The sequence below is a fragment of the Nelumbo lutea genome, chromosome 2 (assembly GCF_056320005.1).
Source record: "Nelumbo lutea isolate HS-2025 chromosome 2, American lotus-T2T, whole genome shotgun sequence".
In the NCBI taxonomy this organism is placed as follows: Eukaryota; Viridiplantae; Streptophyta; class Magnoliopsida; order Proteales; family Nelumbonaceae; genus Nelumbo; species Nelumbo lutea.
In genome coordinates, this window is record NC_142685.1 from 92,690,795 (window position 1) to 92,714,168 (window position 23,374).

Consider the following 23,374-nt stretch of genomic DNA (forward strand, 5'->3'; position numbering starts at 1 on the left):
TTTACATAAAAAACCAACCTCATGCTAATAGGAAGTAATCAATTACTGAAGCTTATTTGGAGATGCATCTTGGATTGCCCTGGAATAATATCAAGGTCATAACTAGAGGAGCTAGTTTTGGTTCTCACAGGGGATGTTCAACTAGATAATGAATTTGGCACATGCACATTAAAAAATTCCAATAGTGTAGAAATAATGAATTTGGCGCATGTACGTTCAAGAAGTTCTGCTTGTTAAAATCTTAAATCTTCTCTTCTTTCTTTTATTTTGCCATATCAAACTTGATCAATATTTGCGTAGGTGAAGATACTTTAATTTGTGATGACCTTATCTCACAGAGGGTTCATTGTCTCCTTTCCTTGTTATTAGCTGTCAATTGAAGAGGAATGTGCATCAATGCACGACAAGCTAACTTGATGGAAGCAAAAGCAATAGAAACCAAAGTTTATGGCATTGGAAGCAAAAGCAGATGGGATACAATGAGCACAAGGGCACACTCGAAGAATGAGCTCTTGACTTTGTTCTTTTTTTTGTGTAACCTTGATGTGTTTAAAGGTTGTCTTGTGTAATGATACTTAACTTGCTCTTGAAACCACTATATTTGTAGGTTTTTTTTTTTAAACTAGAAAATCAATTTTCAAATGGTCATGTGTTTCTTTTTTTAGAGTGAGTTTTTTTCCATTTCAAATATTTTTTATAAAATAAGATTTGTCTTTCTTAAGTAATGTCTTAACTAGGAAATCAGCTCTAACTGGATTAGGAATTTTTGATACCATCCAAACAGACTTTGGAATCTAAATTTCAGGATTAACATTGAACAACGTATGTAAAGGGATCATTTCTGTATTGTATTGTCTTTAATCTCATATTGTCCAATGTTGACTTGGGACATATAAAGGGGCCAAATAATGTAAATTGTTTGGTACATAATATAGAAAAGCAGCTACCCACCCTAAATTGGAATCTTACTGGAATAGATTGGAGCACGTTAGGCCTGGTGAACCCAAAACTTCTATTTGGATTAGTTTCTCCTTCTAAGTAAAAGATTAAAAATTGGTGAGCATAGAGATGAACAATAATTGTAATAGAACCGATTGTTGACTCAATCAATGCAACTAAGGGCCAATGTGATAATGAATGCATTGAATAACAATTGATTTATCTTTCTAGTAAATATGTCATTATGTTGATTGTTTATTGTAAATTCCTTAATTGCTAAATGGCATAGTGGGTTGATCACTAAATTATAAATAATACTTTATTACATGACTATGAATAAATTAGACATTTAATCTATACTAAATCTCCATCCATGAACTCTGAAATCCGTACCATGATTGGCTATGAAGACAAAATCCAAAATCCAAGCATACCTGAAAACAAAAATGAAATTAGATAAGAAAATAGAAATAAGCTAATTAAAGGTTAAGTTGTAGGATCATTAAAAATAAGAAAGAGAAAACCCCACCCTCCCTAATTGATACAATTCAACAAAGACATATAAGTTAAATTCATCAAGCTAGCTATATCAATACAATTGAGAGTATACCTGTTTGAAAATGTGAGAAAATCCGTCACTCAGTTTTCTCAGAACTGGTATAAGTCCATTACATGATATGGTCCAATATCTGATGAGGCCTGAAAAAAATATAATTTTATCTTTTTTAATGATGCAAAACATAATTTGGATCATAATTCTTTCAATGCAGAGATTATCACCTATTCAAATGAGATCCGCCATAATGGGTCCTCTAAAAACTTTGCCTGGCACATCTCCCTATAAAAAGAAATCAACAAATGTGAAGGAAAATTATATTATAAAAAATTGTGTTAAAAAAATCCATATACACCACTTACTTGTATACAATGATCATGAACAAATGAATCCTGTATATTAATATCATGGGCAAAAGAGTTAGAATGCCTATGCAATAAATAAATTTGGTGGTTATGACAAAAACATATAATAAAACTCTTAAAATTTTGTTATCTTTAAAGTAAATTAAGTTAAAGTATGTATGATTTGAGTCAATTACCTGAAATGTTGAAATCATAGTATAAAAATTTTGCAAATCCTATGTATATGAGAGAATGGTATTATTCGGATCACTTGTACTTGTAATATTCTCCCTATTATCCACAAACCTTGATTCCTATATTATAAGAATTTTAATAAAAAAAAAATTAATACTAGAAATATCAAATTTTAAAGAAGTAATTATCAATCTTTAATACTTGGGTATATGAGAGAGTTTGGTCAAAGTTTTGTACATCTATCATCTTCCCCTTAGACACATTCCACCCATCTTTAGCTTTCTGCATGACAAAAAAAAAAAAAAATTGAATTAATATTTAATATTTATTTAAATAAATTTAGTAGATAAATTAAAAAGAATACCTATATAGAGCATTTTTCATTAGATTGGTCATCCTTCTGTCTTGTTCTCTTTGCAAATGCTTTTTCCAAAGCATTCTTTGGCCTCTTTGAAGAACGCATGGCGGTCACATTGTGCTTAAATCCTTCTACCTATTTTGATATCCCACCTTCTAAAAAACCAACATCATTACTACTAGCATTGTTATATGCACCATCAAGATTTATGCAAGGAGAGCTAGTGTTATTATTTTTAGCTCCCATACTCTCAGTTGCAATAGATGATTGATTAAATGTTGTCTGCTGTAAACACGCTAACACATCACTAAAAAGTTTTTCTCCACACTCCATAATTATCTTGTAAGCCTCCTCACTACATGCAGTTCTATTTACTATTTGGCTAAGCATATGAAACATTTGTTTTCTACGTGTAGCCATTCTTGTAATTTCATCAGAATAATGAGATGATGTGGTTACCCTCGCATTAATGGTCCATCTTCTCAATATATAGCATGAGGGTATCATTTTTATGCGTCTATAATCAAGTATTTTCAGTGTATACCTACATAAGATCCCAACAAATTCAAACTTTAACTGAATCATTTGTTGCATCAAAAGTAACATTGTATTGATGAGATGTACCAAACACACTGACTATATACATAGTTATTGTTTTAGACACCACATGATCACCTTCAATGTTGCAATTCAGTTGTTCCAATACTTCATTATGAAACATAGAAAGAAATTTGAGGTGTATATATAAGGGCAACATTCTTCAATCTTCCCAATTGTGATGCAAAGGTAGGGATGCTCTGTGTTGTTGCATATTCAGCAACCATTCTTTCAAAGTGCCTAAGGAATCTTCCCAAATCATGCTTAATATTGAGATACTTTTTTAGAAAGCTGATCATACTCTCACTTCTTTGTGTTGTGCTCATGCCAACAGAAAAAGATTGGTGTCCAAACACTAAAGCCCATTTATGTCTTTTGTTGTATAGTTTTTGCAACCAATCATTGTCCTGAAGTTCATACCTACTGATCATACTCTTCCATGAATTTTCTAATTCCTCCACATCCTCACATTCATACACACAAGTACTAAAATCCTTGGAGAATGTCTTAGATTTTTGAAAAACACCACAAAGGTGTTTTGCAGCATTCTGAAACATATGCCAAACACATAATCGATGATGTGATTCTGGCAACACTAAATTAATAGCCTTTGCCATAGTTGCATCATCGTCAGTTAAAATTGTTTTGACAAAAACTTGAAATAACCATTCAAATGTATTTGCAGATTCATCCTATAATAATGCATCACAAAAAATAATTGTTTGCCTATAATTATTAACCCCTACAAATAGTGCAAATGGTCGATTTTCCTTATCTTTTCGATATGTTGTGTCAGAGCATACCACATCACCCAAATGACCATAGTCCACTATCATTTGTGCATCTACCCAAAACAAATTAGTAACTAACTCAGCTTCATCCAATTGTACTACATACACAAAAGAAGGGTCTTGTGATTGTTTGTCTTCAAAATATTGTAGAATACCACCTGCCTCCCCTCTTTCCATTTTCCAATCTACAAAAGTAAACCCAATATTTTCATACCCGCCAGCTTCATTTGCCATCAATTCCATTGATGCTTTGTGAGCTATTCCTAATTCATCTGCCATTATAGCTTGATTACCCTGTACCTTAGAAATCTTTCTTTGGGAGTTGTAACGAAATGGTTATGATTCTCATTAAAACCAATCACATAATATCTACCATCATCTCGTTGACTTATCTTCATAACTGCCATACAACCACATCTTGTCTTCGCTCAGGGTTTCTTAACAATGAGATTGCATTTATCTGCAACATGCTTCCCTTCTCTAAAACAACAAAACTTGTTGAATCTTACTTTACCAGTCCTTTGGCACGGCACTCTATTAGCTTTTCGAGCACTAAAGCCCACTTCCCCAACATATTTATTATAAAAATCATAAGCTTCCTCTACTGTTTTAAAACTCATGCCAACCTTTGGAGTCAACTTTTCAGGAAGGGATGATAATTTTTCTATATTTGCATCAAAACCCTTATTTTCTTCAAATTTAGGCAAATAATCAACATTTTTTATTGACTCATCTATAGTAGGTAAAACATTTACCTCATTTAAATCATTGGTAACATCAATCTTTTCTGGTTCATTTCCATCTAGATCAAAAACCAACTTCCGCACAATGTGTGGGCCACCCTCTTTCCTTTTTTTTATCCAAATACCCAATTGTTAAACAAGTAACATTTTTAAGATTAAAATTGTATAATAGTGTTTTATAGCATTAATATTTTTGTTTCTATTTTGGAGTGAAGTTATATAATTTATGAAACGTGATAATAGATGATTAAATGAAAACATGTTTTCAAACTATAAATTTAATGTCACTTTTTGATTTCCAATTTAGAAACAAATTTAAATACACATATACAACTACGAATATGTTTTTCTGCAATACAGGTTTTGATTTGATTAGAATGCCCACACCATTTGAATAAAGGGGAAAATTAAAGTAAATATGTATTTTGTCCACCCAAAATTTCAAATATATTTAGAGATGCATAAAACTAAAACTAGATACAATAATTAATGAATCAAATATTTTATTAAATTCAAAATTGAAACCCCCGTAACATTAGTTTTATTAAACAGTTTCATCAAATATTTTGTTAAAGATTAAATAAATAGTCTTTAATGTTAAGCTTTTCTATGCCATAATGGAGAGTAGACAAATATTTTATTAAAGAATCGTCTTCCTAAGCTCTTTTAGGTCATAGTCAAGAATAAATATATATTTCCAATTTTCTATTAGAGCTGAATAATAATAATAATAATAAAAAAAAAAAAAAGAAACTCACATACCATTTGAAGTTGATTAACCATCAGAATTTTCTTCTTGCACTTGGGAAGATGACACACTATTGTTGGAGATAAGAAAAACAAGGCTAAGCGATGAGGAGGAGTATGCATAGAATAGGATGTCGGTGAGCACATCTCGATTGCTAGATGCCGGATATCGGTGGAATCTCTTAGAACAGGACATTGTGGAGAATGAAAAAAGAAGCTTAACCGGTGGAGTATGGAGAGAATAAGATGCCGGTGAACACGTCACCGGTTTTTGGTTGCCAGTTGGCGGTTGCCTGTAAAGTTTCTTGAAATAGTACCTTTAAAGAATGAATGGAGAGAATGAAACACTATTAAGGTTGTTGGGAAGGAGAAAGTAATTTTTTTTAGATAAAAATATTAGTTGGGTTAACGGGTGAAATCTGGGTTTTGACAGAATGGACTTAACGTCCGTCCCATTACATTCTGTTTACTTCGTTTGCAATTCTGCACATGTAAAGAAGAGGTACTCTTAGACACATGTCTAGAATTGGTGACGTGGGCAGGGATGTGGGTAGGAAGTCCGAAGATCCGGACTCCAATACTTCAGGCCCGTCCCATGATCACCCCGCCTCGGATTCACGGAGTGCGCAGCCTTTGCTGTACAAATCCATGGAGAAGGAAAGCTGCGAACTGCGAAGGCTGTACAAATCCAGAGCTACGCGCGCAAGGTTGTAATTTTATTTTCCCTTTCGCTTTCTCTGCACGCTGGTAACTGGCAAGGCGTAGTAGGTACACATTTCCCTCCAATTCAGAGGAAAGAGAAACATGGAAGCGAACAATGGAGAAGGGAAGAGCTGCATATGCTGCTTGGTGGACGATGGGAGCATAGAGAGCCACAGATACTACTTGGCTCGAAGGACTGTGTTGGAGATGCTGAGGGACCGAGGTTACGACATCCCAGACTCTGAAATCGATTGCTCCCTCCAGGAGTTCCGTTCCACCTACGGCCAAAAACCAGACCTCGAACGCATCCGGGTCTCCGCTTCGCTCCTCTCTGATCCTTCCCAGAAGGTATGATATAAGTTCTATTTCTGTTATTATTATTATCTCTGTGTAGCTTTAAGGTTGTATATATGGTTGTTTGAAAGTTACTATGGGTCTTCACCAAGGTTCAGCACTTAGCCCTTTGATGAATTGGCTATATTCGGGAGAAGGTTCATGGTGCGTGTTATGTTGTTTGCGGATGATATTGTTTTAACTTTTAATCGATGAGACTAATGAATGATTAAATGTAAAATTAAGTTTACAGACAAATGGCGTAGAAACAAGAGGTTTTAAAAGTAACCATTTCCGGTAAATCATGATACACTTAGGGTTAGAGACCAAGAGATAACTCAATGTAACCATTTCCGGTACCTTGATTCAATAATTTATAACAAGGGAGAGAGTGAGGAGGATGCCAACCAAAGAATTAGAGTAGGATGGGCAAAATGGAGGGGTGCATCTAGACTTTTATGTGATAGGCGAATACCACTTAGATTAAAAGTAAAATTCTATAAAACAGTTGTAAGGCTAATTATGTTGTATGAGTAGAGTGTTGGGCAGCCAAGAAACATGTCCAGAAAATGAATGTGGCAGTAATGTGAATGCTAAGATGGATAATGGAAAAAATAGAAAGGATAGGATTAGAAATGAAGTTATCCATAGGAACTTAGGAGAAACTCCAATAGGTGATAAAATGAGAGAGCAAAGACTAAGATGGTGTGGACACATGCATAGAAGACCACCAATTGTGCCAATTAAAAGAAGTGATTTAATGTGCTAAAAGAGGTTGGGGTAGACCAAAGAGGATACGGGTAGTAAGAATTAAGAAATGATTTAAGTATTAATAACTTAACAATGGATATGATTTAAATAGAACGGATTGACAAAACAAAAGTCATGTAGCCGACCCCATATAGTTGGGATAAGGCATGGATGATGATGATGTATGGTTGTTTGAAAGTTACCGGATTCAGGAGATTGGATGGCTTTGTTCTATAATTCTTAGAAGACATTTGATTTGGATTTGGATGGTGTAGAGAGTTGAATTTTCTCTTGAAAATAGGAAACCCAAGGGGGTATCTTGAGTAATTTCTAGGACTTTACATGATTGTATTGGACTTGGCTGGCATGGATTTAGTTGCAAGCAGAAATGACATTATTTGCTTTTTGTTGGTGTCTTGGTTTTCTTGGAGAGAATGTTATATGAAAAGTTAAAGAGTCATGTGAAGCAGCTATGTGTTGCCATGATGCACATATACAAATACTCAGATGAATATATACATGGATACAACTCTCCATCTCCCAAGATCCTTTTTGATCTTTCCTTTTTAATTGAAGGGAATTAGTTGGAGATTATGGCTAGTATAGGGTTTTAGGAAGGGTGCTTAGGATGTGCAGGTTAGGTTCAATTGAGATTCTGGTTTGAATCTCAGAAATTTCAGGCTTTCTCAAGAGAGAGAAAGTGAGAAACTTAAATAACTTGAGTTTTAGAGGGAGTTTTGTGCTGAAGTATTGTAGTTTTAAGTATTGAGTTATGTGGAGTGAATCCTAATCAGGTTGGTAGCCTCAACAGTTTGTGTACGAGTTCCAAGGAGAATGACAGGAGTTTTGGAGAGAAAGTGGAGAAGTCTAAGAAGCATTAGAATTTTGAAATTTCATACATCTCTTGTCAAGATCCTATAATATACCCACTTGAATTCATTCCTATTGGATCTTAGATGTATGTAATAGTTGTTAAGGCTTGAAGAAAATAATACATAATAGAGAGAGAAGCAAGATAAAATCCCTAAGAATCATTTCAGTGAGACCTAGAATCACTTTAGGGTTTCAAAGGAGCTACTCCATAAAGCATGCAAGGTAAATCAGTAATCAAGTTTTGTTTTAGTGAAGAAAGTTCCTATTGCAAAAAATTAGGCTTCTTTACTTTGAATTACGTTTACCTTTAAGTACTCCTGTTTGGAGCTCACATTATAAAATATATCTTGGGGTCATCCCTAGTTTTTATTTAAGTGATACAAATCATCAATCCAATTGCAGATTCTGGTGGTCTTTTGTGGAACTGATAAGATAAACGTCAGGATTGCACGTGGGATCAGGAACCAGATTACTGGGAAAGAGGAACTTTCCTGGCCCACCCGGGTGATCTTGATCTTGCAAAGCGAAATATTGCCCCAAGCACGGAAGGAAGTTGAACAATTCCCATGTAAAGTTGAATTTTTCCAAGTAAGTTACCTCATAACATTTTTTTTGTATTACCTCGTCAGTATTTAGGTTCTGCATTTTTTCCTCACCTAGGCCTTAGCTTAATGTCATTGTTTTTTACATTTTTGAAGTAAACCAAGTATTTATTGGTATATTGACTGTTGAAAAAACTGCCAACATGTGTGTTGGATTTGATTTTGAATAATGGCAGATTAGTACACCAATGGCTTCCTCTGGAAGTAAATAGACAACAAAGTTGGGAGACTTATTAATGCATATTCAAATGTAAATAATTGATGCCTATATTATTGTTGTTGTTCTTGTTGATTTGTAAGTCTATAGGATAATGTATACTATAAGGTATATGCATTGGATATTGTTGACAAGTTTGTGTCGTTACCATTATTATTGTTGTTGTTGATTGGTAAGTCTAGAGGATCATGTATGCTGATATGATGCATGCTTTTCTAGGTTAACTCTAGTAACATATGCTATTTTGGTGAAACCTTGACTGAAACTTCTTCGATGTGGGTTGTGTAGAGCTGAGATGGTGCCTTGTGAAGTGGTTAAACAAGCTAAGGTGTATGGTAGTGATTGGGTATGGATGATAACCCATACCCTCAAAGTGGTGTTAATCATCCTCAACCTAGGAAGAGAGCATGACAAAGGAAGAATGATGATCTCTCCTTAGTGAGAAAGACAAAAGCAAGGATTAAAGGCAATAATGGGCAGATGCTAAAGGTTGATTTTGGTGCTTGTTGTAACGTGTACTTATTTGTGTATAAGGGCAATTATGTCCCTTCATCTACTATTGTGTAATGATGCTGTCATCCTAATACATATAAGAAAGGGGGCTCCGCCAGCCCAGCCTCTCAATTTTCTATTCATTTCTCTCTCTCTTCTCTCTCTCTCTCTCTCTCTCTCTCTCCCCCTTCTTTGATTCTATATTGAACTAGATTGTACCAAAGCCCTTACACAAATAAGCACACATTACAACACTCCCCCTCAAGTTGGGCCATAAATATCAAACAGGCACAACTTGCAAGATAAATCATTGTGTTGCATAGTGTTTTGACTCTTTGTAAGTACATCCGCGAATTGATCCTTAGTACTAACATAGGGAGTGCAAGCTTCACCATTTTCAAGCATTTCTCAAATGAAATGTTCATGAACCTCAATAGTCAATATGCTTAGTCCGGTCACGAGGAACTGGATTTGTAGCAATGTTGATAGTTGCTTTATTGTCACAATAAAGAGATATTGGACTGTTAATTGCAAATCCAAGTTCCCCTAGCAGATTCTTAATCCACAACACTTCTACAACCCATGTGCCATAACCCAGTATTCTGTTTCATCACTAGACTTGGCAACAACTCCATGCTTCTTACTCAGGATGTTACTTTCCTGAGTTTGAAGGTGAAGAAGACCATCTAGAAGAAACTTGGGTCAGGGCGTTTGAACTGCCATTGATGCTATGGCGTCCAAGCATGATGAAAGCCTTAGGGGACCTCTGTGGAGGCTTTCTTGGAACTGACAACATGCCGGAGGAACTTCGAACCTGTGAGTGGGTAACAATTAGAGTGAAGGAGGGGGGTTCTATTCCGGAGAAGGTGGAGATAGCGGTAGGTGCAGTTATGTTTTCAGTCTGGCTTTGGAAGGATAACTGGCCTAGTGCTAGCTTGAGAAGGAGATTAGAAGAGGAGAAGTTCGGAAGCCAATAATTAAAGGAGTTTGGTGGCCCGGAAACGTCAAAATTGAATATTATTAATTATGATGAAAATAAATCGGTGATTGGAAAGTCACCGGAAGGAAGGAAGAAAGAGATGAGGAAAACTATGCTGGATACGGGGTGTATGGAAAACCAATTGACTGGAAAAAAGGACCACAGGAACCAAGGTAGGCCTCAGATACAAAGTCAGGATGGCTAATCCAGTGGTGGGATTGATTTAAGAAAGAATCTTCTAAAGCAAAGTTCACACTTGGGAAATGAAGAGGAACAAGCTTTAATTGCTCTGAAAAGCCTGATAAAAGACTGCCTTTATGAGTTGGGTGTCTGGCCTGAACCAAAGACAGATGACTTAAACATGCCAATCTCAAGGAAAATTGCGGGAGAAAAATAGCTTAAAGATGATGTCAGGGAAGGATTCCTCTGACACCCAGTATAAGGCCCCACAAACTAAACAAAGGTGGGCGGGGACCCACGATCCAAACCCGGATGAACAGAATGGGTGTCCATTAGTTGAAAGGGATATGCAGGGGTTGGATAATGATTTGTTCAGGGTTGGGCCATTGGTGTGGGAGAGGCCCAATAGGATATCAGATACAATAGAATCCAGGAGCAAAACAATTAAAAGCTGGGAAACAAAAGCCCAGTCCTCGACGAATCAGAACCTTGGTCCTCGAAGGGTTATGAAAAGGGTGGTGAACCAAGGCGGTGAAGATTCAGTCCAGGGAGCAAGCGTAGAAAGAATGGAGGAAGAGACTGCAGAGAAAGAAAAGAAGAGCGAAATGGGGGAAAATCCTCTTGTTGAACCTTGAGAGGTGAGTGGGGGAAACTGTCCAATGGATACTCACAGAGAAGGATGTTAGCCAAACCTCTTTCTATCAACATGGAAGTGGCTCGTGCTCACAACCTCTGGGAGTTAATAAAGAGCAGAGAAAGGCAGAATGTAATCTTCAGGAGGAAACTAGTACCTCAATGGAAGAAAAGAACAAATGGTTGGAAGAATCCTAAATTTGGGTAATGTCGAAATTACTGAGTCTGGGTAAGTTTTTGGGTGTTTCGGTAGAAGGTCTGGAATTGGAAATGATAGATTACTTGGAAGGAATTGAGAGGAGGATTTTGGAGAAGGGGAAAGGAAATGTGAAGAAAGGAGGAGGGAAAGGAAAGAATGTCAAAGAATCCATGTGTCTTTCGTGGGGCTTAGTGGAGAGGGGTGATAGAGAGGGAAGGAGTGAAGGAGGAAGAATTAAGAAAGTTTTTTGTTTGTTTGTTTGTTTGTTTTTTTTTTTTTTTTTTTTTTTTTTTTTTTTTTAATTTTGATGGATCTGAAATTCCTTTCTTGGAATGTGAGAGGCTTGGGGTCAGGGAGAAGAAGAATGGTGATGAGTGATGTTTTAAAAAGGGAGAGGGCAGGGGTAGTTCCTATTCTAGAATCAAAACTAGAGTGGGTTAATGCAGGTATAATTTGAATTATTTGGGGGGAAGGGGAGGTGAAATGGGTGGGGAAACCAGCAGCGGAGAGTGCAGGGGGTATCTTGACAATGTGGAATCCCTTAAAATTTAATAAGATCTCTCACACTGTGGGGGATTTCTCTGTAACTGTAATGTTTGAGTTACAAGGGGGTCAATGCTATCAAGTTACAAATGTGTACGGACCAAATGCAGATAGGGAGAGACAAATCTTCTGGGAGGAGCTGGCAGAATTGAGAAATAACATCACAGTCCCTTGGGTGATTGGCGGCGACTTCAATGTCATCAGATTTCTTGAAGAAAAGAAAGGAAACACTCGAAGTACTAGAGCCATGAGGGATTTCTCAGATTTCATGAACAACTTTGAACTGGTGGATCTGCCTCTTTCAGGTGCGCAATTTACTTGGTCAAATAACCAGGAAGATCCTATTTTGGTTAAGTTAGATAGATTTTTAATCTCATCCACATGGGAGGATTCTTTCCTGGGAACTAAGCAAGAGGCTCTTCCATGGCCTCTATCTGATCACTGTCTGATTAAACTGGTGTTTAGCAGACAGGTAAACAAACATGCTCCATTCAGGCTTGATAACAGTTGGCTTGGAGAAGAGGATTTGCTAAACTTAATTGAAGCAAACTGGAAGGAAACTCAGGTGGATGGTACAAGCTCCTTCGTTCTCGCTAAGAAACTGGGAAAACTGAAATCTGTCATAAAGAGTTGGAAGGTAGGAAAAGCTCAATCTGCAGAACTCAAAAAAGAAGAGATGCTTGAATGTGATTAAGGAAATGGATAATCTTGGAGAACAGAGGCGTCTTTCGGAAGAGGAGAGGAGAAAGAGAGAGGGTACAAAGATTATCTTTGATAGACTTGCCTACAAAGATGAAATACGCCAGCGTCAAAAGTCCAAGATACAATGGCTGAAGGTGGGAGACAAAAACTCCAAGTTCTTTCACAGAATGGAAAATGCCAGACACAGAGTTAACAACATAAGTAGGTTGGAACATGAAGGGCAGATAGGGGATCAAATGATTAATATTCAGTCAATTGCCACCAATTTTTGCAAAATTCTCTTCAAGGATCCTTGGCTGCGCCAGCCTCTGCCAGATGGGGTTCAATACAAGACCCTTAACAATAGTCAAAAAAGGGAGTTGGAGAAGCCTTTCCCTGAAGAGGAGATATTGGAAGCTGTCAAGAGGATGGATACAGATAAATCCCCGGGGCCAGATGGGCTAACAAATTTGTTCTATAAGAAATGCTGTAATATCATTCAGGATGATATCTTGAAGGCTTTCCAAGATTTTCATGATTCTGCATCTCTGGTAAGGAGTCTGAATACTACGTTCATTACTTTGATCCCTAAGATAGAAGGAGCAACCAACCTCAAAGATTTCAGACCGATAAGCCTGCAGCATAGTTTTTATAAACTTCTTGCAAAGGTGCTTGCAGAGAGATTTAAAAAGGTGTTGGGATCTGTAATTTCAGAAAATCAATGTGCGTTTGTTGGCGGAAGACAAATTCTGGACAGTGTTTTGGTGGCGAATGAAGTAATAGACTCTAGAAGGAGGGAAGGAGAACCAGGTTTGTTATGTAAGATTGACCTTGAGAAAGCCTATGACCATGTGAACCAGCGATGTTTGAACTTCATTCTGGAAAAATGAATTTTGGTCAGAAGTGGAGAAACTGGATGAAGGTATGTATTTCTTCCCCTAAATTTTCTGTTCTAATTAATGGAAAGTCCTCTGGTTTCTTCAAAAATTCAAGGGGCATCCGCCAAGGTGACCCCCTGTCACCTGCTTTTTCTATGTATTATGGTGGTGCTGACCCAATTCATCAACCATGCGAGTCAGGCAGGCCTATGAGAGGGTTTTGAGATAATTCAGGGTGGTGAGAGGGTAATTGTTCTTCACTTTGCTGATGATACTTTATGCTTCATTGGTGCTTCCTTCTCTCAGCTGGAAACTTTAATTGGGAATTTCAGCTGGTTCGAGGTAGTAACTAGTCTGAAGATGAACTTAAGAAAATACTCTATCATTCCGGTGGGCAAAATTGAGGGGCTGGAAGAATGGGCGGAAGTACAGGGATGTAAAATAGATAACCTCCTGACTAGCTATCTTGGTCTTCATCTGGGTGCAAAAAGCTCATCCTCAACAATTTGGGAGCCTGTTGTAGAAAGAATGGAAAGAAAATTGGTGAATGGGAAGACAAAATACCTTTCCAAAGGGGGAAGAGTGACTTTGATTAAAAGTACACTTGCAAACCTTCCTACTGATTATCTTTCCCTCTTTCCTATTCCGAGTAGAGTGGCTAAGAGAATTGAAAATATTGCAAAGAGATATTTTATGGAAAGGCTGGGAAGATGAGAGGAAATTTCACTTGGTGGCCTGGGATCAGATTTGTATTCCACGTAGTTCAGGTGGTTTGGGTCTAAGAAAACTGAAAACTTTTAACACTGCTCTAATGGGGAAGTGCTTATGGAGATTTGGCATAGAAGAAAACAGTTGGTGGAAAAGGCTCATTGCTGCAAAGTATGTCCTTCAGCTGGGGGGTTGGACAACTGCAATTAACCTTCCTTCCTATAGATGCTCTTTGTGGAAGGCTATAATGAAAGTGCTCCCGAGTTTTCTGAAGGGTGTGGGCTTTCAGATGGGAAAGGGGGACAGAATTAGATTCTGGAAGGATAGGTGGCATGATGAAACAACTTTAGAGGAAAAGTTCCCTCTTATTTTTTCAGTGGCTGAGAACAAAGAGGCTACGGTGGCTGAATCTTTTGAGCTAATGAGAGGGGAAGTGGTCTGGAAGCCTAACTTCTATAGAGCTTTTCGGGACTGGGAGGTGGAGGAAGTAATGAGCCTCCTTAGCTGCCTGAATAATTTCATCTTCAATCCCCAAGTAAATGATATTTGGATCTGGAAATGGAAGGCTAATGGGAATTTCTTAGTTAAATCTTTTGCAGAGGGTCTAACTGCTACAGGAGACTCTGTTTTCCTATCTAAACAAATCTGGATCCCTTCTACCCCTTCCAAAGTCAATTTCCTAGTTTGGGCTGCCACCCTAAACAAATGTCTAACAAGAAGCAGTTTGATGAGAAGAGGAATCACTTTGGATAACCTAAATTGTGGGATTTGTGGTCAAATGGAAGAGTCCATGGATTTGTGGTCTCATTTCTTGCATGTGGTGGGCATTAACTAGGTGATGCCAGGATCGATTCGGGAACTTCTTCTCAGTTGGTATATTCCGGGTCTATCAAAAAGAGCAAAAATCATTTGGAGGACCATTCCAGCGAAGTGATCAGCACTATTTGGTTTGAGAGGAATAATAGAATTTTATAGGGCTGTTATCAGATCGGATGCAGAAAATTCCACATCTGATCCGATTACTGATAGCATACATCTGAATCTGATCGGATTTAAAGACTCGGATTCGAATCCGAATCCTAACGGACTCGGATTGGATTCGGATTTAATCTGGCTCCGCTACAAATGTTCTAAAATATTAGAAATATTGAAAATTTTATTTATTTTTAACCTTTATATATAATAATTTAATATAAATATAACACACTAAATTTATTATATACATAAATTCACATATAATATAATATATAGAATATATTTTTATATTAATTATATAAAATTATATATTAAAATTAATAAATGTTATATTATAATTGGATTTGGTTTTTAATCGGACCGGATGGGGTCAAATCCGAATCCGATCCGATTACATATATACATCATCTGAATCCAAGATAATCGGATCGGATGTCGGATCGGGTCTCAGATTTTCGTGTACCATTGACAGCCCTAGAATTTTTAATGATCTTTGTAAAAGTTCTGATGAGTTGTTCTTTTAAAAAAAAGTAGTTTTTTGTTGGGAAACTTTCTATGGTAAGATCAACATTATAGCTAATAGACCTTATCTTTGTTTTTCCCCAAATTAGTGTAGTTTGTGTAAAGAACATGATGAGGATTGCTACCGCTTGGTGTTATCTTGTTCCTTCGCTGCTAATATTTGGAATTGGGTCTTTATGTTATTTGGGTGCAGGTGGAACTTGCCCTCTGAAGTAAATCTACTTTTTGATCCATCTACTTTTGGGTGGTCAACTAAGAGAGGGAAACTAATGTGGAAGTGCATTAAAGCAGCCATTTTGTGGACTAGTTGGGAGGAAAGGAATGCTAGAATATTCCAAGAACAGGAAAGAAGCATTGAAGAAGTAAAGGAATGTATTTTGACAAGGACAACAATTCTTTGGCTGAAAACTTCAGATTTGTTTAGGGATTACTCTTTTGATGATCTTCGGAAAAGTTGGGTAGAGGTGGCTTCCACAGCCTCCAAAAAGAATAGATCAAAGGCAGTTTGGAGACCTCCTACAGAGGGCGTGGTAAAGCTGAATTTTGATGAGAGCAGTCAAGGTAATCCAGGACCCTTGGGGATAGGAGGGACCTTAATAGATAAGGACAGCAACATCCTATCCCTATTTTCAGGTCTAGTAGGATTTGGCGATTCCACAAGGGCTGAGATGCTGGCTGTGGTAAAAGGAATACAGGTTGCTAACCAACTAGGAGTGGAAAATCTGATAGTTGAGGGAGACTCTGAAGTGGTAGTGGGATGGCTGTTGAATCCAGATATAGTATTCTGGGGATACAGGGATCTTCTCAAGAAAGTTAAGTGGCTCACAAGAAACATGCCAGTCAGTTTTCAGTGGGTTAGCAGATCAACAAACGCTGACTGATTCTTTGGCTAAACAAGGGGTCTCAAGGGATGAATTATTTTGGGCTACCTTATGATTGTATCCTGTTAAGAGTGTGGTTATGTTCTCATCTCTAAGGGGAGGTAACATCTCGTGCCTCTTCTTAGTGGTGAATGTATACTTACTTCCTTAAGTAATAAAATCATTATTCATTTATCAAAAAAAAAGGCCCCACACCAGTTGTTGTTCCTTCAGTTTCCTTTGTTCTCACCATCCAAGTATCCGAGCTTCCCTCCTTATGAACAGTTTTCACCTTTGGACTACTCCGAGTAGTTGCATCCATGTAGGGGGGTAATGGCTACAGGGAAGTTAATGTTCTCCACTCTCCATGCTGTTACTAACTATAAGAGGGGGTGGAAGTGAAACCAAATGTAGCTGAATCTTCAGTTGCCATAATACCAAATTAAGTAAACACTGATAAATAACTCAGTCCACCAATAAGAATATACAACCAGTGGCCTACACAGGCTCCAATAACAAAAAATGGTGCACACCACAAAACAATCCACACAAACTACTTTCAATCAACAATCACACTTTCTGTAATGCTAAACAGCAAGTAACAGAAATCTCACACTCACTCTAATGCCAAACAAAAAGAAAAAACAGCATCCGTAGCTCACACAGAACACTCGAGTCCACCAGGAAACATCAATTCAGACCTTGGGTATCACAAAAATCCTTCACCGTCTTGAAGGAAATCTGCTGTACTCATTTACAGATTTCTTCCTACCACCCGAGAGGCTAAACAGGCCAAAAGACAGGGATGGAACCAATCTCAGTCTATGAAACAGCACAAAAAATTACTCACTGCAGCTTTTACAGGTTTCTAGGTTTCCTTAGAGTGATCCACCTGCATCAGGCTTAGTTCCCAGACCTATCAAACACTCCAAGATGAAGAGGAAACATCAGGTATACACCCAGCACCCAGAACATCACATGATCCGGATTTCTTGGATGAATAATGGGTTTCTACACTCCCATCATCACAGAACAGTCACCACTACCAATGTTTATTGGTTTTGCGACCAAGAAATATGAAGAGGAAGAGAAAAAATAGAGTTTAGACCAGTCTGAGAGCTTCTAAGCCTTCCTCTGCAATTCAGGTGATCAGCCCTTCAATCTACACTCTAGGTGGAGGTCAAAAACAGAGTTCATATCACCTTGAAAAGTGCTCTGATACCATGTAATAAGGATGAAGAGAGAGAAGGGAGGAGTAAAACAGGAGAAGAAAAGAATAGAAGAATCTTGGGGGTTTGGTGGCATCCCCCACTGTTATGTTATTTTTTTATCAGTAAAATCAGAGAAAGCTTTATTGCAATAGAAGAAATTTACAATGGAGAGTAGCCTCGGCTACCCTTGAAAAAGCAGGAGAAAAAACAGAAAGATAAACCCAGAAATTTGCTATTTAGGAGTACAACCAAGCCAAAAAGTCTGTTCTCTTCTAACCCCTTGTTTTGCTAATTGATCTGCTAAATTGTTTGCCAATCTTGGAACCCACCGGATTAAAGTTTGCATATCTTTTGACAGATTTCTGAAGCACCAAGGACTCCCTTCCTTTCCTCTCAGCCAGCTTAGGATCACTTTAGAGTCCCCTTCGATTATCAATTACCGAATGCCTAACTCCATTGCCTTTTGTAAACCATATAGAACTGCCTCAAGCTCAGCTCTTGTGGAATTCCCTTCCCCAATTGGTCCCAAGAACAGTTCCAAGATTTCTCCCGTCATTTCTTAGCACACCTCCTATTCCGGAAGGGCCTGGATTACCAATACTGCTCCTGTCAACATTCAGCTTGATGAAATCAGGTGTTGGAGGGTCCCACTGTTGCAACATAATATGTTATTAGTGTGACATAATATAATAGTACAATGACAATAATACCCCTGCACTATAGCTGAAGCATAAAATACCCTATTTCAGCAGTGCTCATTTGATAATTGTGGTCCTTCAGATATTAGGAGGCCTTTGGGGAGATAATTGTCAGATTTTTGTGATCTATTTCTGTATTGAAGGAAATCCCTAGGAAATCGACCTGTTCATGGGCTGGCTCCAAGCCTGAGTGTGTAAACCTGATCCTGAAGCCCAGCGCATGAACAGGTCAACTATGAAAGAAACTTCTTCTCTTACTGTATTTGGGGGCAAGAGGCCAGGGAGGTTACTTTCTGTGTTATTTTCGAGTTGTATTACCATGATATTTGTTGTCAGTCTTGCTCTTTTCTCTCTTTCAAAATTCTCTTGGTTGCAGGGAACTGGTCTTCCTTTTTAGCATCTTCATGAAAAAAGATCGCTTCTATCATACAATGAGAAAAGATCATTTAAATCATGGTTAATAATTAAAAAGAAAAAAGAAAGTGGGAGCTTCACACAATCACACTTTCACAAAAAACCTATCTATAAAGATGAGACATTGCTTAACTTAACAACAAGAGAAGAATTCCAGGGGATTTCAATGGACACCATCCTCAGGTTGGGAGACAGTAGGAAGTCACAAACCAAGAAGACAACCCTCTCTGATACAGTGGGAATTGGGAAAAGCCAGAAATCTGTAAACTGAAGCTCAACTTTGATGGCTTCTGCTAAATTACTTGCATACCAGCTGGAGGACTTTGAAAGTTGAAATATTAGCACTTCCCAATGGTCTCAGACTGAGTAGAAATGGGCTGAACTGATTTGTCCATTGAAGGTAACTTCCAAATTGTGATTGGATGGTTTACATCTGAAGATCAAGGTTTGTGGAACCCAAGTCATTTGATAAGATGATAGAGGTTTACTAAAAAAGGATAAGATCATAAAAGAGATCCAGCTACTGATATCCACAATGAACCACTCGGCACTCGTTCAAATGGATTCCCAGGTCTGCAAACAACCTAGCAGATATGCTAGCCAGGGACGTAGTAAACAAAGTTTTGTTGGACTGCCTGGTCCTCGTAGGAATTTTGTGCCAATTTTGCTTGTCAACATTGAGCTGTTTCTAAATGTCCTTTGTCACATTAATCAAGTTTCTGTTACTGATAAAAAATAATTAACAAGAAGAAAAGATGAGTTCTCTCTTTTTGTTCTTGGCTTCTTTAGATTTAAAGAGTACTTTTTGGTTCTCTTACCTTTAAAATTAGGTATATGCTTATATCAGCCTTGTATGCTTTTGACCTTGTGCCCCCACCCTTTTCACCCTTCTTTCCTTTTCAAGCTCTATTGAGTTAGTATGTTCTAATTATGGCTTGTTTTCTTTTGCAGATTACTGACTTATTGATCAATATTACAAAACATGTTTTGAAACCAAAGCATGAAATTCTGACTCCAGAAGAGAAAGAAAAGCTACTAAATAAGTACAGCCTGGAGGACAAGCAGGTCAATATTTCTATTCAACCCTGTTTATGAAAGTTGCATGTTATCTGAGATGTGAAGAACGAGTTTCTTAAATTATTTTTGCAGTGCTACTTTGGTTTCAAATACAGAAGCACATATGCAACTTTTTCTTGATTCTTTCATAATATCAATTCTACAATTGAAGAGAATTTAGGCAGTGTGCTGTGCTTTCATTGTGGAAATATATATTGCAAGAGCAGACACCCAATCTTAGTAGTGTCGGACAAAGAAGCCAATGTACTCTTTTGATTAGATCATGATTCTTCTTCACCGGTTGTTTTGTTCATTTTTGAATCTCGAAGGTTGTTTTCCCTCTCCATTTAATAATCGAAGTGGAATTCTTCAAGGATCACCATTACTCCTGTTAAGATAGAGTTTCAAAACCATTTGTTTACTGCTGTAAAGAAGTCATTTGTGCTTCAGAATTGTCAATCTTTTCCTTTACACCAAACTGTGTTTTGGTGGGGGGGGGGGGGACAAGTCTTTCATTACTTTGAATCATCAAGAAGTTTGTGCTCTATTTATCATTTTGCTTTGGCCATAAAAAAGTAGAAAGGGTCATACACAATATTAACCATCTCTAGCTTAGTGTGACTTTGAAAACATAGTTGTCAAGGTGATGCCTAGGCAGTGTTTTCAATCCACTGTTGACCTGGCTGGTTGAACCGCTCGAATCGTCACCCAATCAAGATTCTGGGTCCGGTTTGAGTAAAACCCAGAAAAGGTCAAAAAACTGTTGACTTCGTCAAATACGTCTGACCTGGACAGTTGGACCGTTGATCCATTCGACCCACTGAGCGGGTTGCAGGTTGCATACTAACTGTGTATGCAAACTAAAAGAGGCCATAACTTTGCACTCCGGTGTTCGATTGAGGTGATTTTTTTTTGGTTTTGGGTAACTTTTTGAAATCTATCCGTCCCAAGGTGCCTCCCCCATTATTTTTTTTTCCAACAAACCCTTTTTTGGCCTCAAATTGCAATTTTTAATATTTTTTTACAATTAAAAAATTTACAACTGAATTAAAAAAATATAAATTAAATATAAAACATTTCATGTATTACATGTAAAACATAATTATACATTATTTATTGATAAAATACATGTTTATACATATCAATACACACACACACACACAGTTTTAAAACCGCAAGGCATAGGGGTCAAGTTGCGCCTGAGGCGCAAGGCGAGGCTCACGCCTTTTTGAAGCAAGGCGCAAAATAAAAAAAATGCTAAAAAATAAAAAAAGTCAGAAAATTAAAAAAAATGCCAAAAAATAAAAAAAATATTAAACATAGTATTAATAAAAATATAAACTTAAATTTTAAAATAATGTTTTAGAAAACCTATTATCTAAAATTAAAATACATAAACATAAGATGTAAAGCATATTCAAATGAGAATTTAAAAATAAAATCAAACATATAAAGCATTTTCAAGCAAGTCAAACCTCTAATATCTTTTTTCACTCAGTTGCATTATTTCAAGTGGCTAATGTAATGTAAAACATATTACATTCTGGATTCTACGAGCCACCTTTGTGCCATGCCCCTCGAGGCAAGCCCAAACAAGTTCACGTTAGGTCTTAAACTCTTAGTTTTCACACAAAAAATAATGATTTTATAGTTTTAATTGCTTTTTAAGAAGACATTATTAGGATGAATGAATGAACAACATTTCATCCTGATAAAATGTCTTCTTAAAAAGCAATTAAAACTATAAAATCATTATTTTTTTGTGTGAAAACTAAGAATTTTAGACCTAAAGTGGACTTGTTTGGGCTTGCCTCGAGGGGCGTGGCACGGGGGTTTGGGAGCGGAGCTCCGGCCCAGCTGCTATGTTCAAAAAAGCAAAAAAGCATCAAATTTTCAAAAGGAGCACGCCTGGGATGAGGCGCAAGGCGCATCAGGTGCACCAAGCGTGTGCCTTTTCAAAGGGCTGCGCCTAGGACTTAGGCGAGGCGCATACCCTGAAATGCATCAAATTTTCACTGCACACACACACGCACATATATATATTTGAATTTTCATATGGCTGACGTGGCATGGTCTGACCCGCCTGGTCGAACCTGTGACCTGTGACCCGGAGGCAAAAACGGTTCTGCCTCCTGGTCGGTTTTTGAAACACTGGGTAATAAGGAGGGCACTCATGAAGGGTCACCTTGCTTAATGGCCAAGATAGTTTTTACATGCAGCTCTTGGATACTTCTATATTCTTAATAGTGAAAGATGGTTGCTGCTTGCTATAGAACCTAAGAAATTACCTAGGATTCATAGTTTTTATTCAAAAAAGAAAAAAAAAAAATCTATCACCTAGGTGGCAGCAACTAGGTGACATGGTGCCCCCTGTCGCCTAGCCTTGCTTGGAACCTTGAAAATTATGTTTGAAAAGGCCTTGAAAATATCTCTATGGTAACAGAAATGAACTGAAATAGTGAATCCTTTGTCACTCAGATTTTTTTATATGGAAAGAAATTTAAAGTTGTTTCCTGGTTCTGTGTGAGAAATTAAAGATATGACAGGTTTTGAAAAAGATTGGTTTATTCGATTCATATTTATGATATATAACTGCTCAAACTGATATTTGATAGGTGCTCTGCAGATGCCTAGAATGCTACAGAGTGATGCAATTGCTCGATACTATGGACTTGAGAAGGGGCAAGTGGTAAAAGTTATCTACAGTGGTGAGATTACTGGTTCACATGTTACTTACCGCTGTGTTGTTTAATGCCTATCATGGTTTGCAGTTCGGATGAATCTCTGACTTGTATGGCTGTGTATATCAACTTTTAAGTTAAGCTATAGATACTAGAGAATATGTAAAGTTACCTTTTCTAGAACAATTTTACTGTTGCATCAGAATTTGCTCGGAAGTTCTCTTTATCTGGTTCTGAGAATGAACAATTTTGCTGTTTCTCTGGTCGCTACCGAGCAAATACATTCAACATGGTGTAGTCATCAGGCATGGAAATGTGGTTTGAGCTTTCAATGTCATGTTTCAAAAAGTTGTGGATTCACTGGAAAGGTTTTACACATTGATCTTTAATTCCTACTAATGAAGTCCAACGTTATGTTACATTAACAGTTTTACATCTTTGGTACTGTTTAATTACAGCCTAGTGACTGAACTGAATGACTTGTTGCATTATCTCTTCAGTGATTCAGAATAGGGCTGTCAATGGAGTCTAAATGTCTAATACCTTCTTCCACATCTGATCCGATTGTCCTTGATTTCAATGTTAGAACTTACATCCAATTAATAATTAGATCATATGTGAATTTAACCTATCTGATTTGATTAAAGTCCAAGTCTAATTAATAATATTATTTTATATATATATATATATATATATATATATATATATATATATGATATTATATACAATTATATAAAGTTTAGTATTAATAAATTTAATAATTTATATTTATATAAACTTATTATATAAGTTAAAAAAACAAATTTTCTATTTTTTCTTTATTTTAAGTACAATAAGTTGGCCTTGGATTAAATCTGAATCCAATATAAGTTTGATATATCAAATTTTGGATTTAAGGTTCAGTTTGGAAATTACAA

At 37.0% G+C, this 23,374-nt stretch overlaps 1 protein-coding gene, 1 long non-coding RNA gene and 1 pseudogene across 4 annotated transcripts; 1 reads left to right on the forward strand and 2 right to left on the reverse strand.

Moving 5' to 3' along the window:
* Positions 1–1,205: 1,205 nt before the first annotated feature.
* LOC148871979 (uncharacterized) lies at positions 1,206–5,565 on the reverse strand. Of its 2 annotated transcripts, XR_016108346.1 has the most exons (8): positions 5,286–5,447; positions 2,399–2,547; positions 2,272–2,316; positions 2,037–2,153; positions 1,858–1,887; positions 1,720–1,777; positions 1,550–1,638; positions 1,206–1,373 (listed from the first exon to the last, which is right to left on the reverse strand). It is a non-coding gene; the product is annotated as an uncharacterized LOC148871979 (long non-coding RNA). The 2 variants fall into 2 exon arrangements; XR_016108345.1 differs by lacking the exon at positions 2,399–2,547 and having other exon boundaries at positions 5,286–5,565.
* Positions 2,555–4,913, reverse strand: LOC148871980 (protein FAR1-RELATED SEQUENCE 5-like; annotated as a pseudogene).
* Positions 5,566–5,798: 233 nt separating the features above from the next.
* Positions 5,799–22,876, forward strand: LOC148871981 (DNA-directed RNA polymerases IV and V subunit 5B-like). 2 transcript variants are annotated; one of them, XM_088973581.1, is made up of 4 exons: positions 5,799–6,320; positions 8,331–8,516; positions 19,672–19,785; positions 22,392–22,876. In XM_088973581.1, the coding sequence occupies exons 1-4, from the start codon at positions 6,075–6,077 to the stop codon at positions 22,467–22,469; spliced, it is 624 nt and encodes a 207-aa protein (XP_088829707.1). In that variant the 5' UTR covers positions 5,799–6,074; the 3' UTR covers positions 22,470–22,876. The 2 variants fall into 2 exon arrangements, with proteins under 2 accessions (XP_088829707.1, XP_088829706.1); XM_088973580.1 differs by having other exon boundaries at positions 5,866–6,320; positions 22,403–22,876.
* The last annotated feature ends 498 nt before the right edge of the window (positions 22,877–23,374 follow it).

Coding starts and splice junctions, on each gene's coding strand:
- LOC148871981 (XM_088973580.1), top strand. CDS start 6,075: ATGGAAGCGAACAATGGAGAAGGGAAGAGCTGCATATGCTGCTTGGTG. Junction 8,517..19,671: donor GTAAAGTTGAATTTTTCCAA/GTAAGTTACCTC, acceptor TTTCTTTTGCAG/ATTACTGACTTATTGATCAA. Junction 19,786..22,402: donor ACAGCCTGGAGGACAAGCAG/GTCAATATTTCT, acceptor GGTGCTCTGCAG/ATGCCTAGAATGCTACAGAG.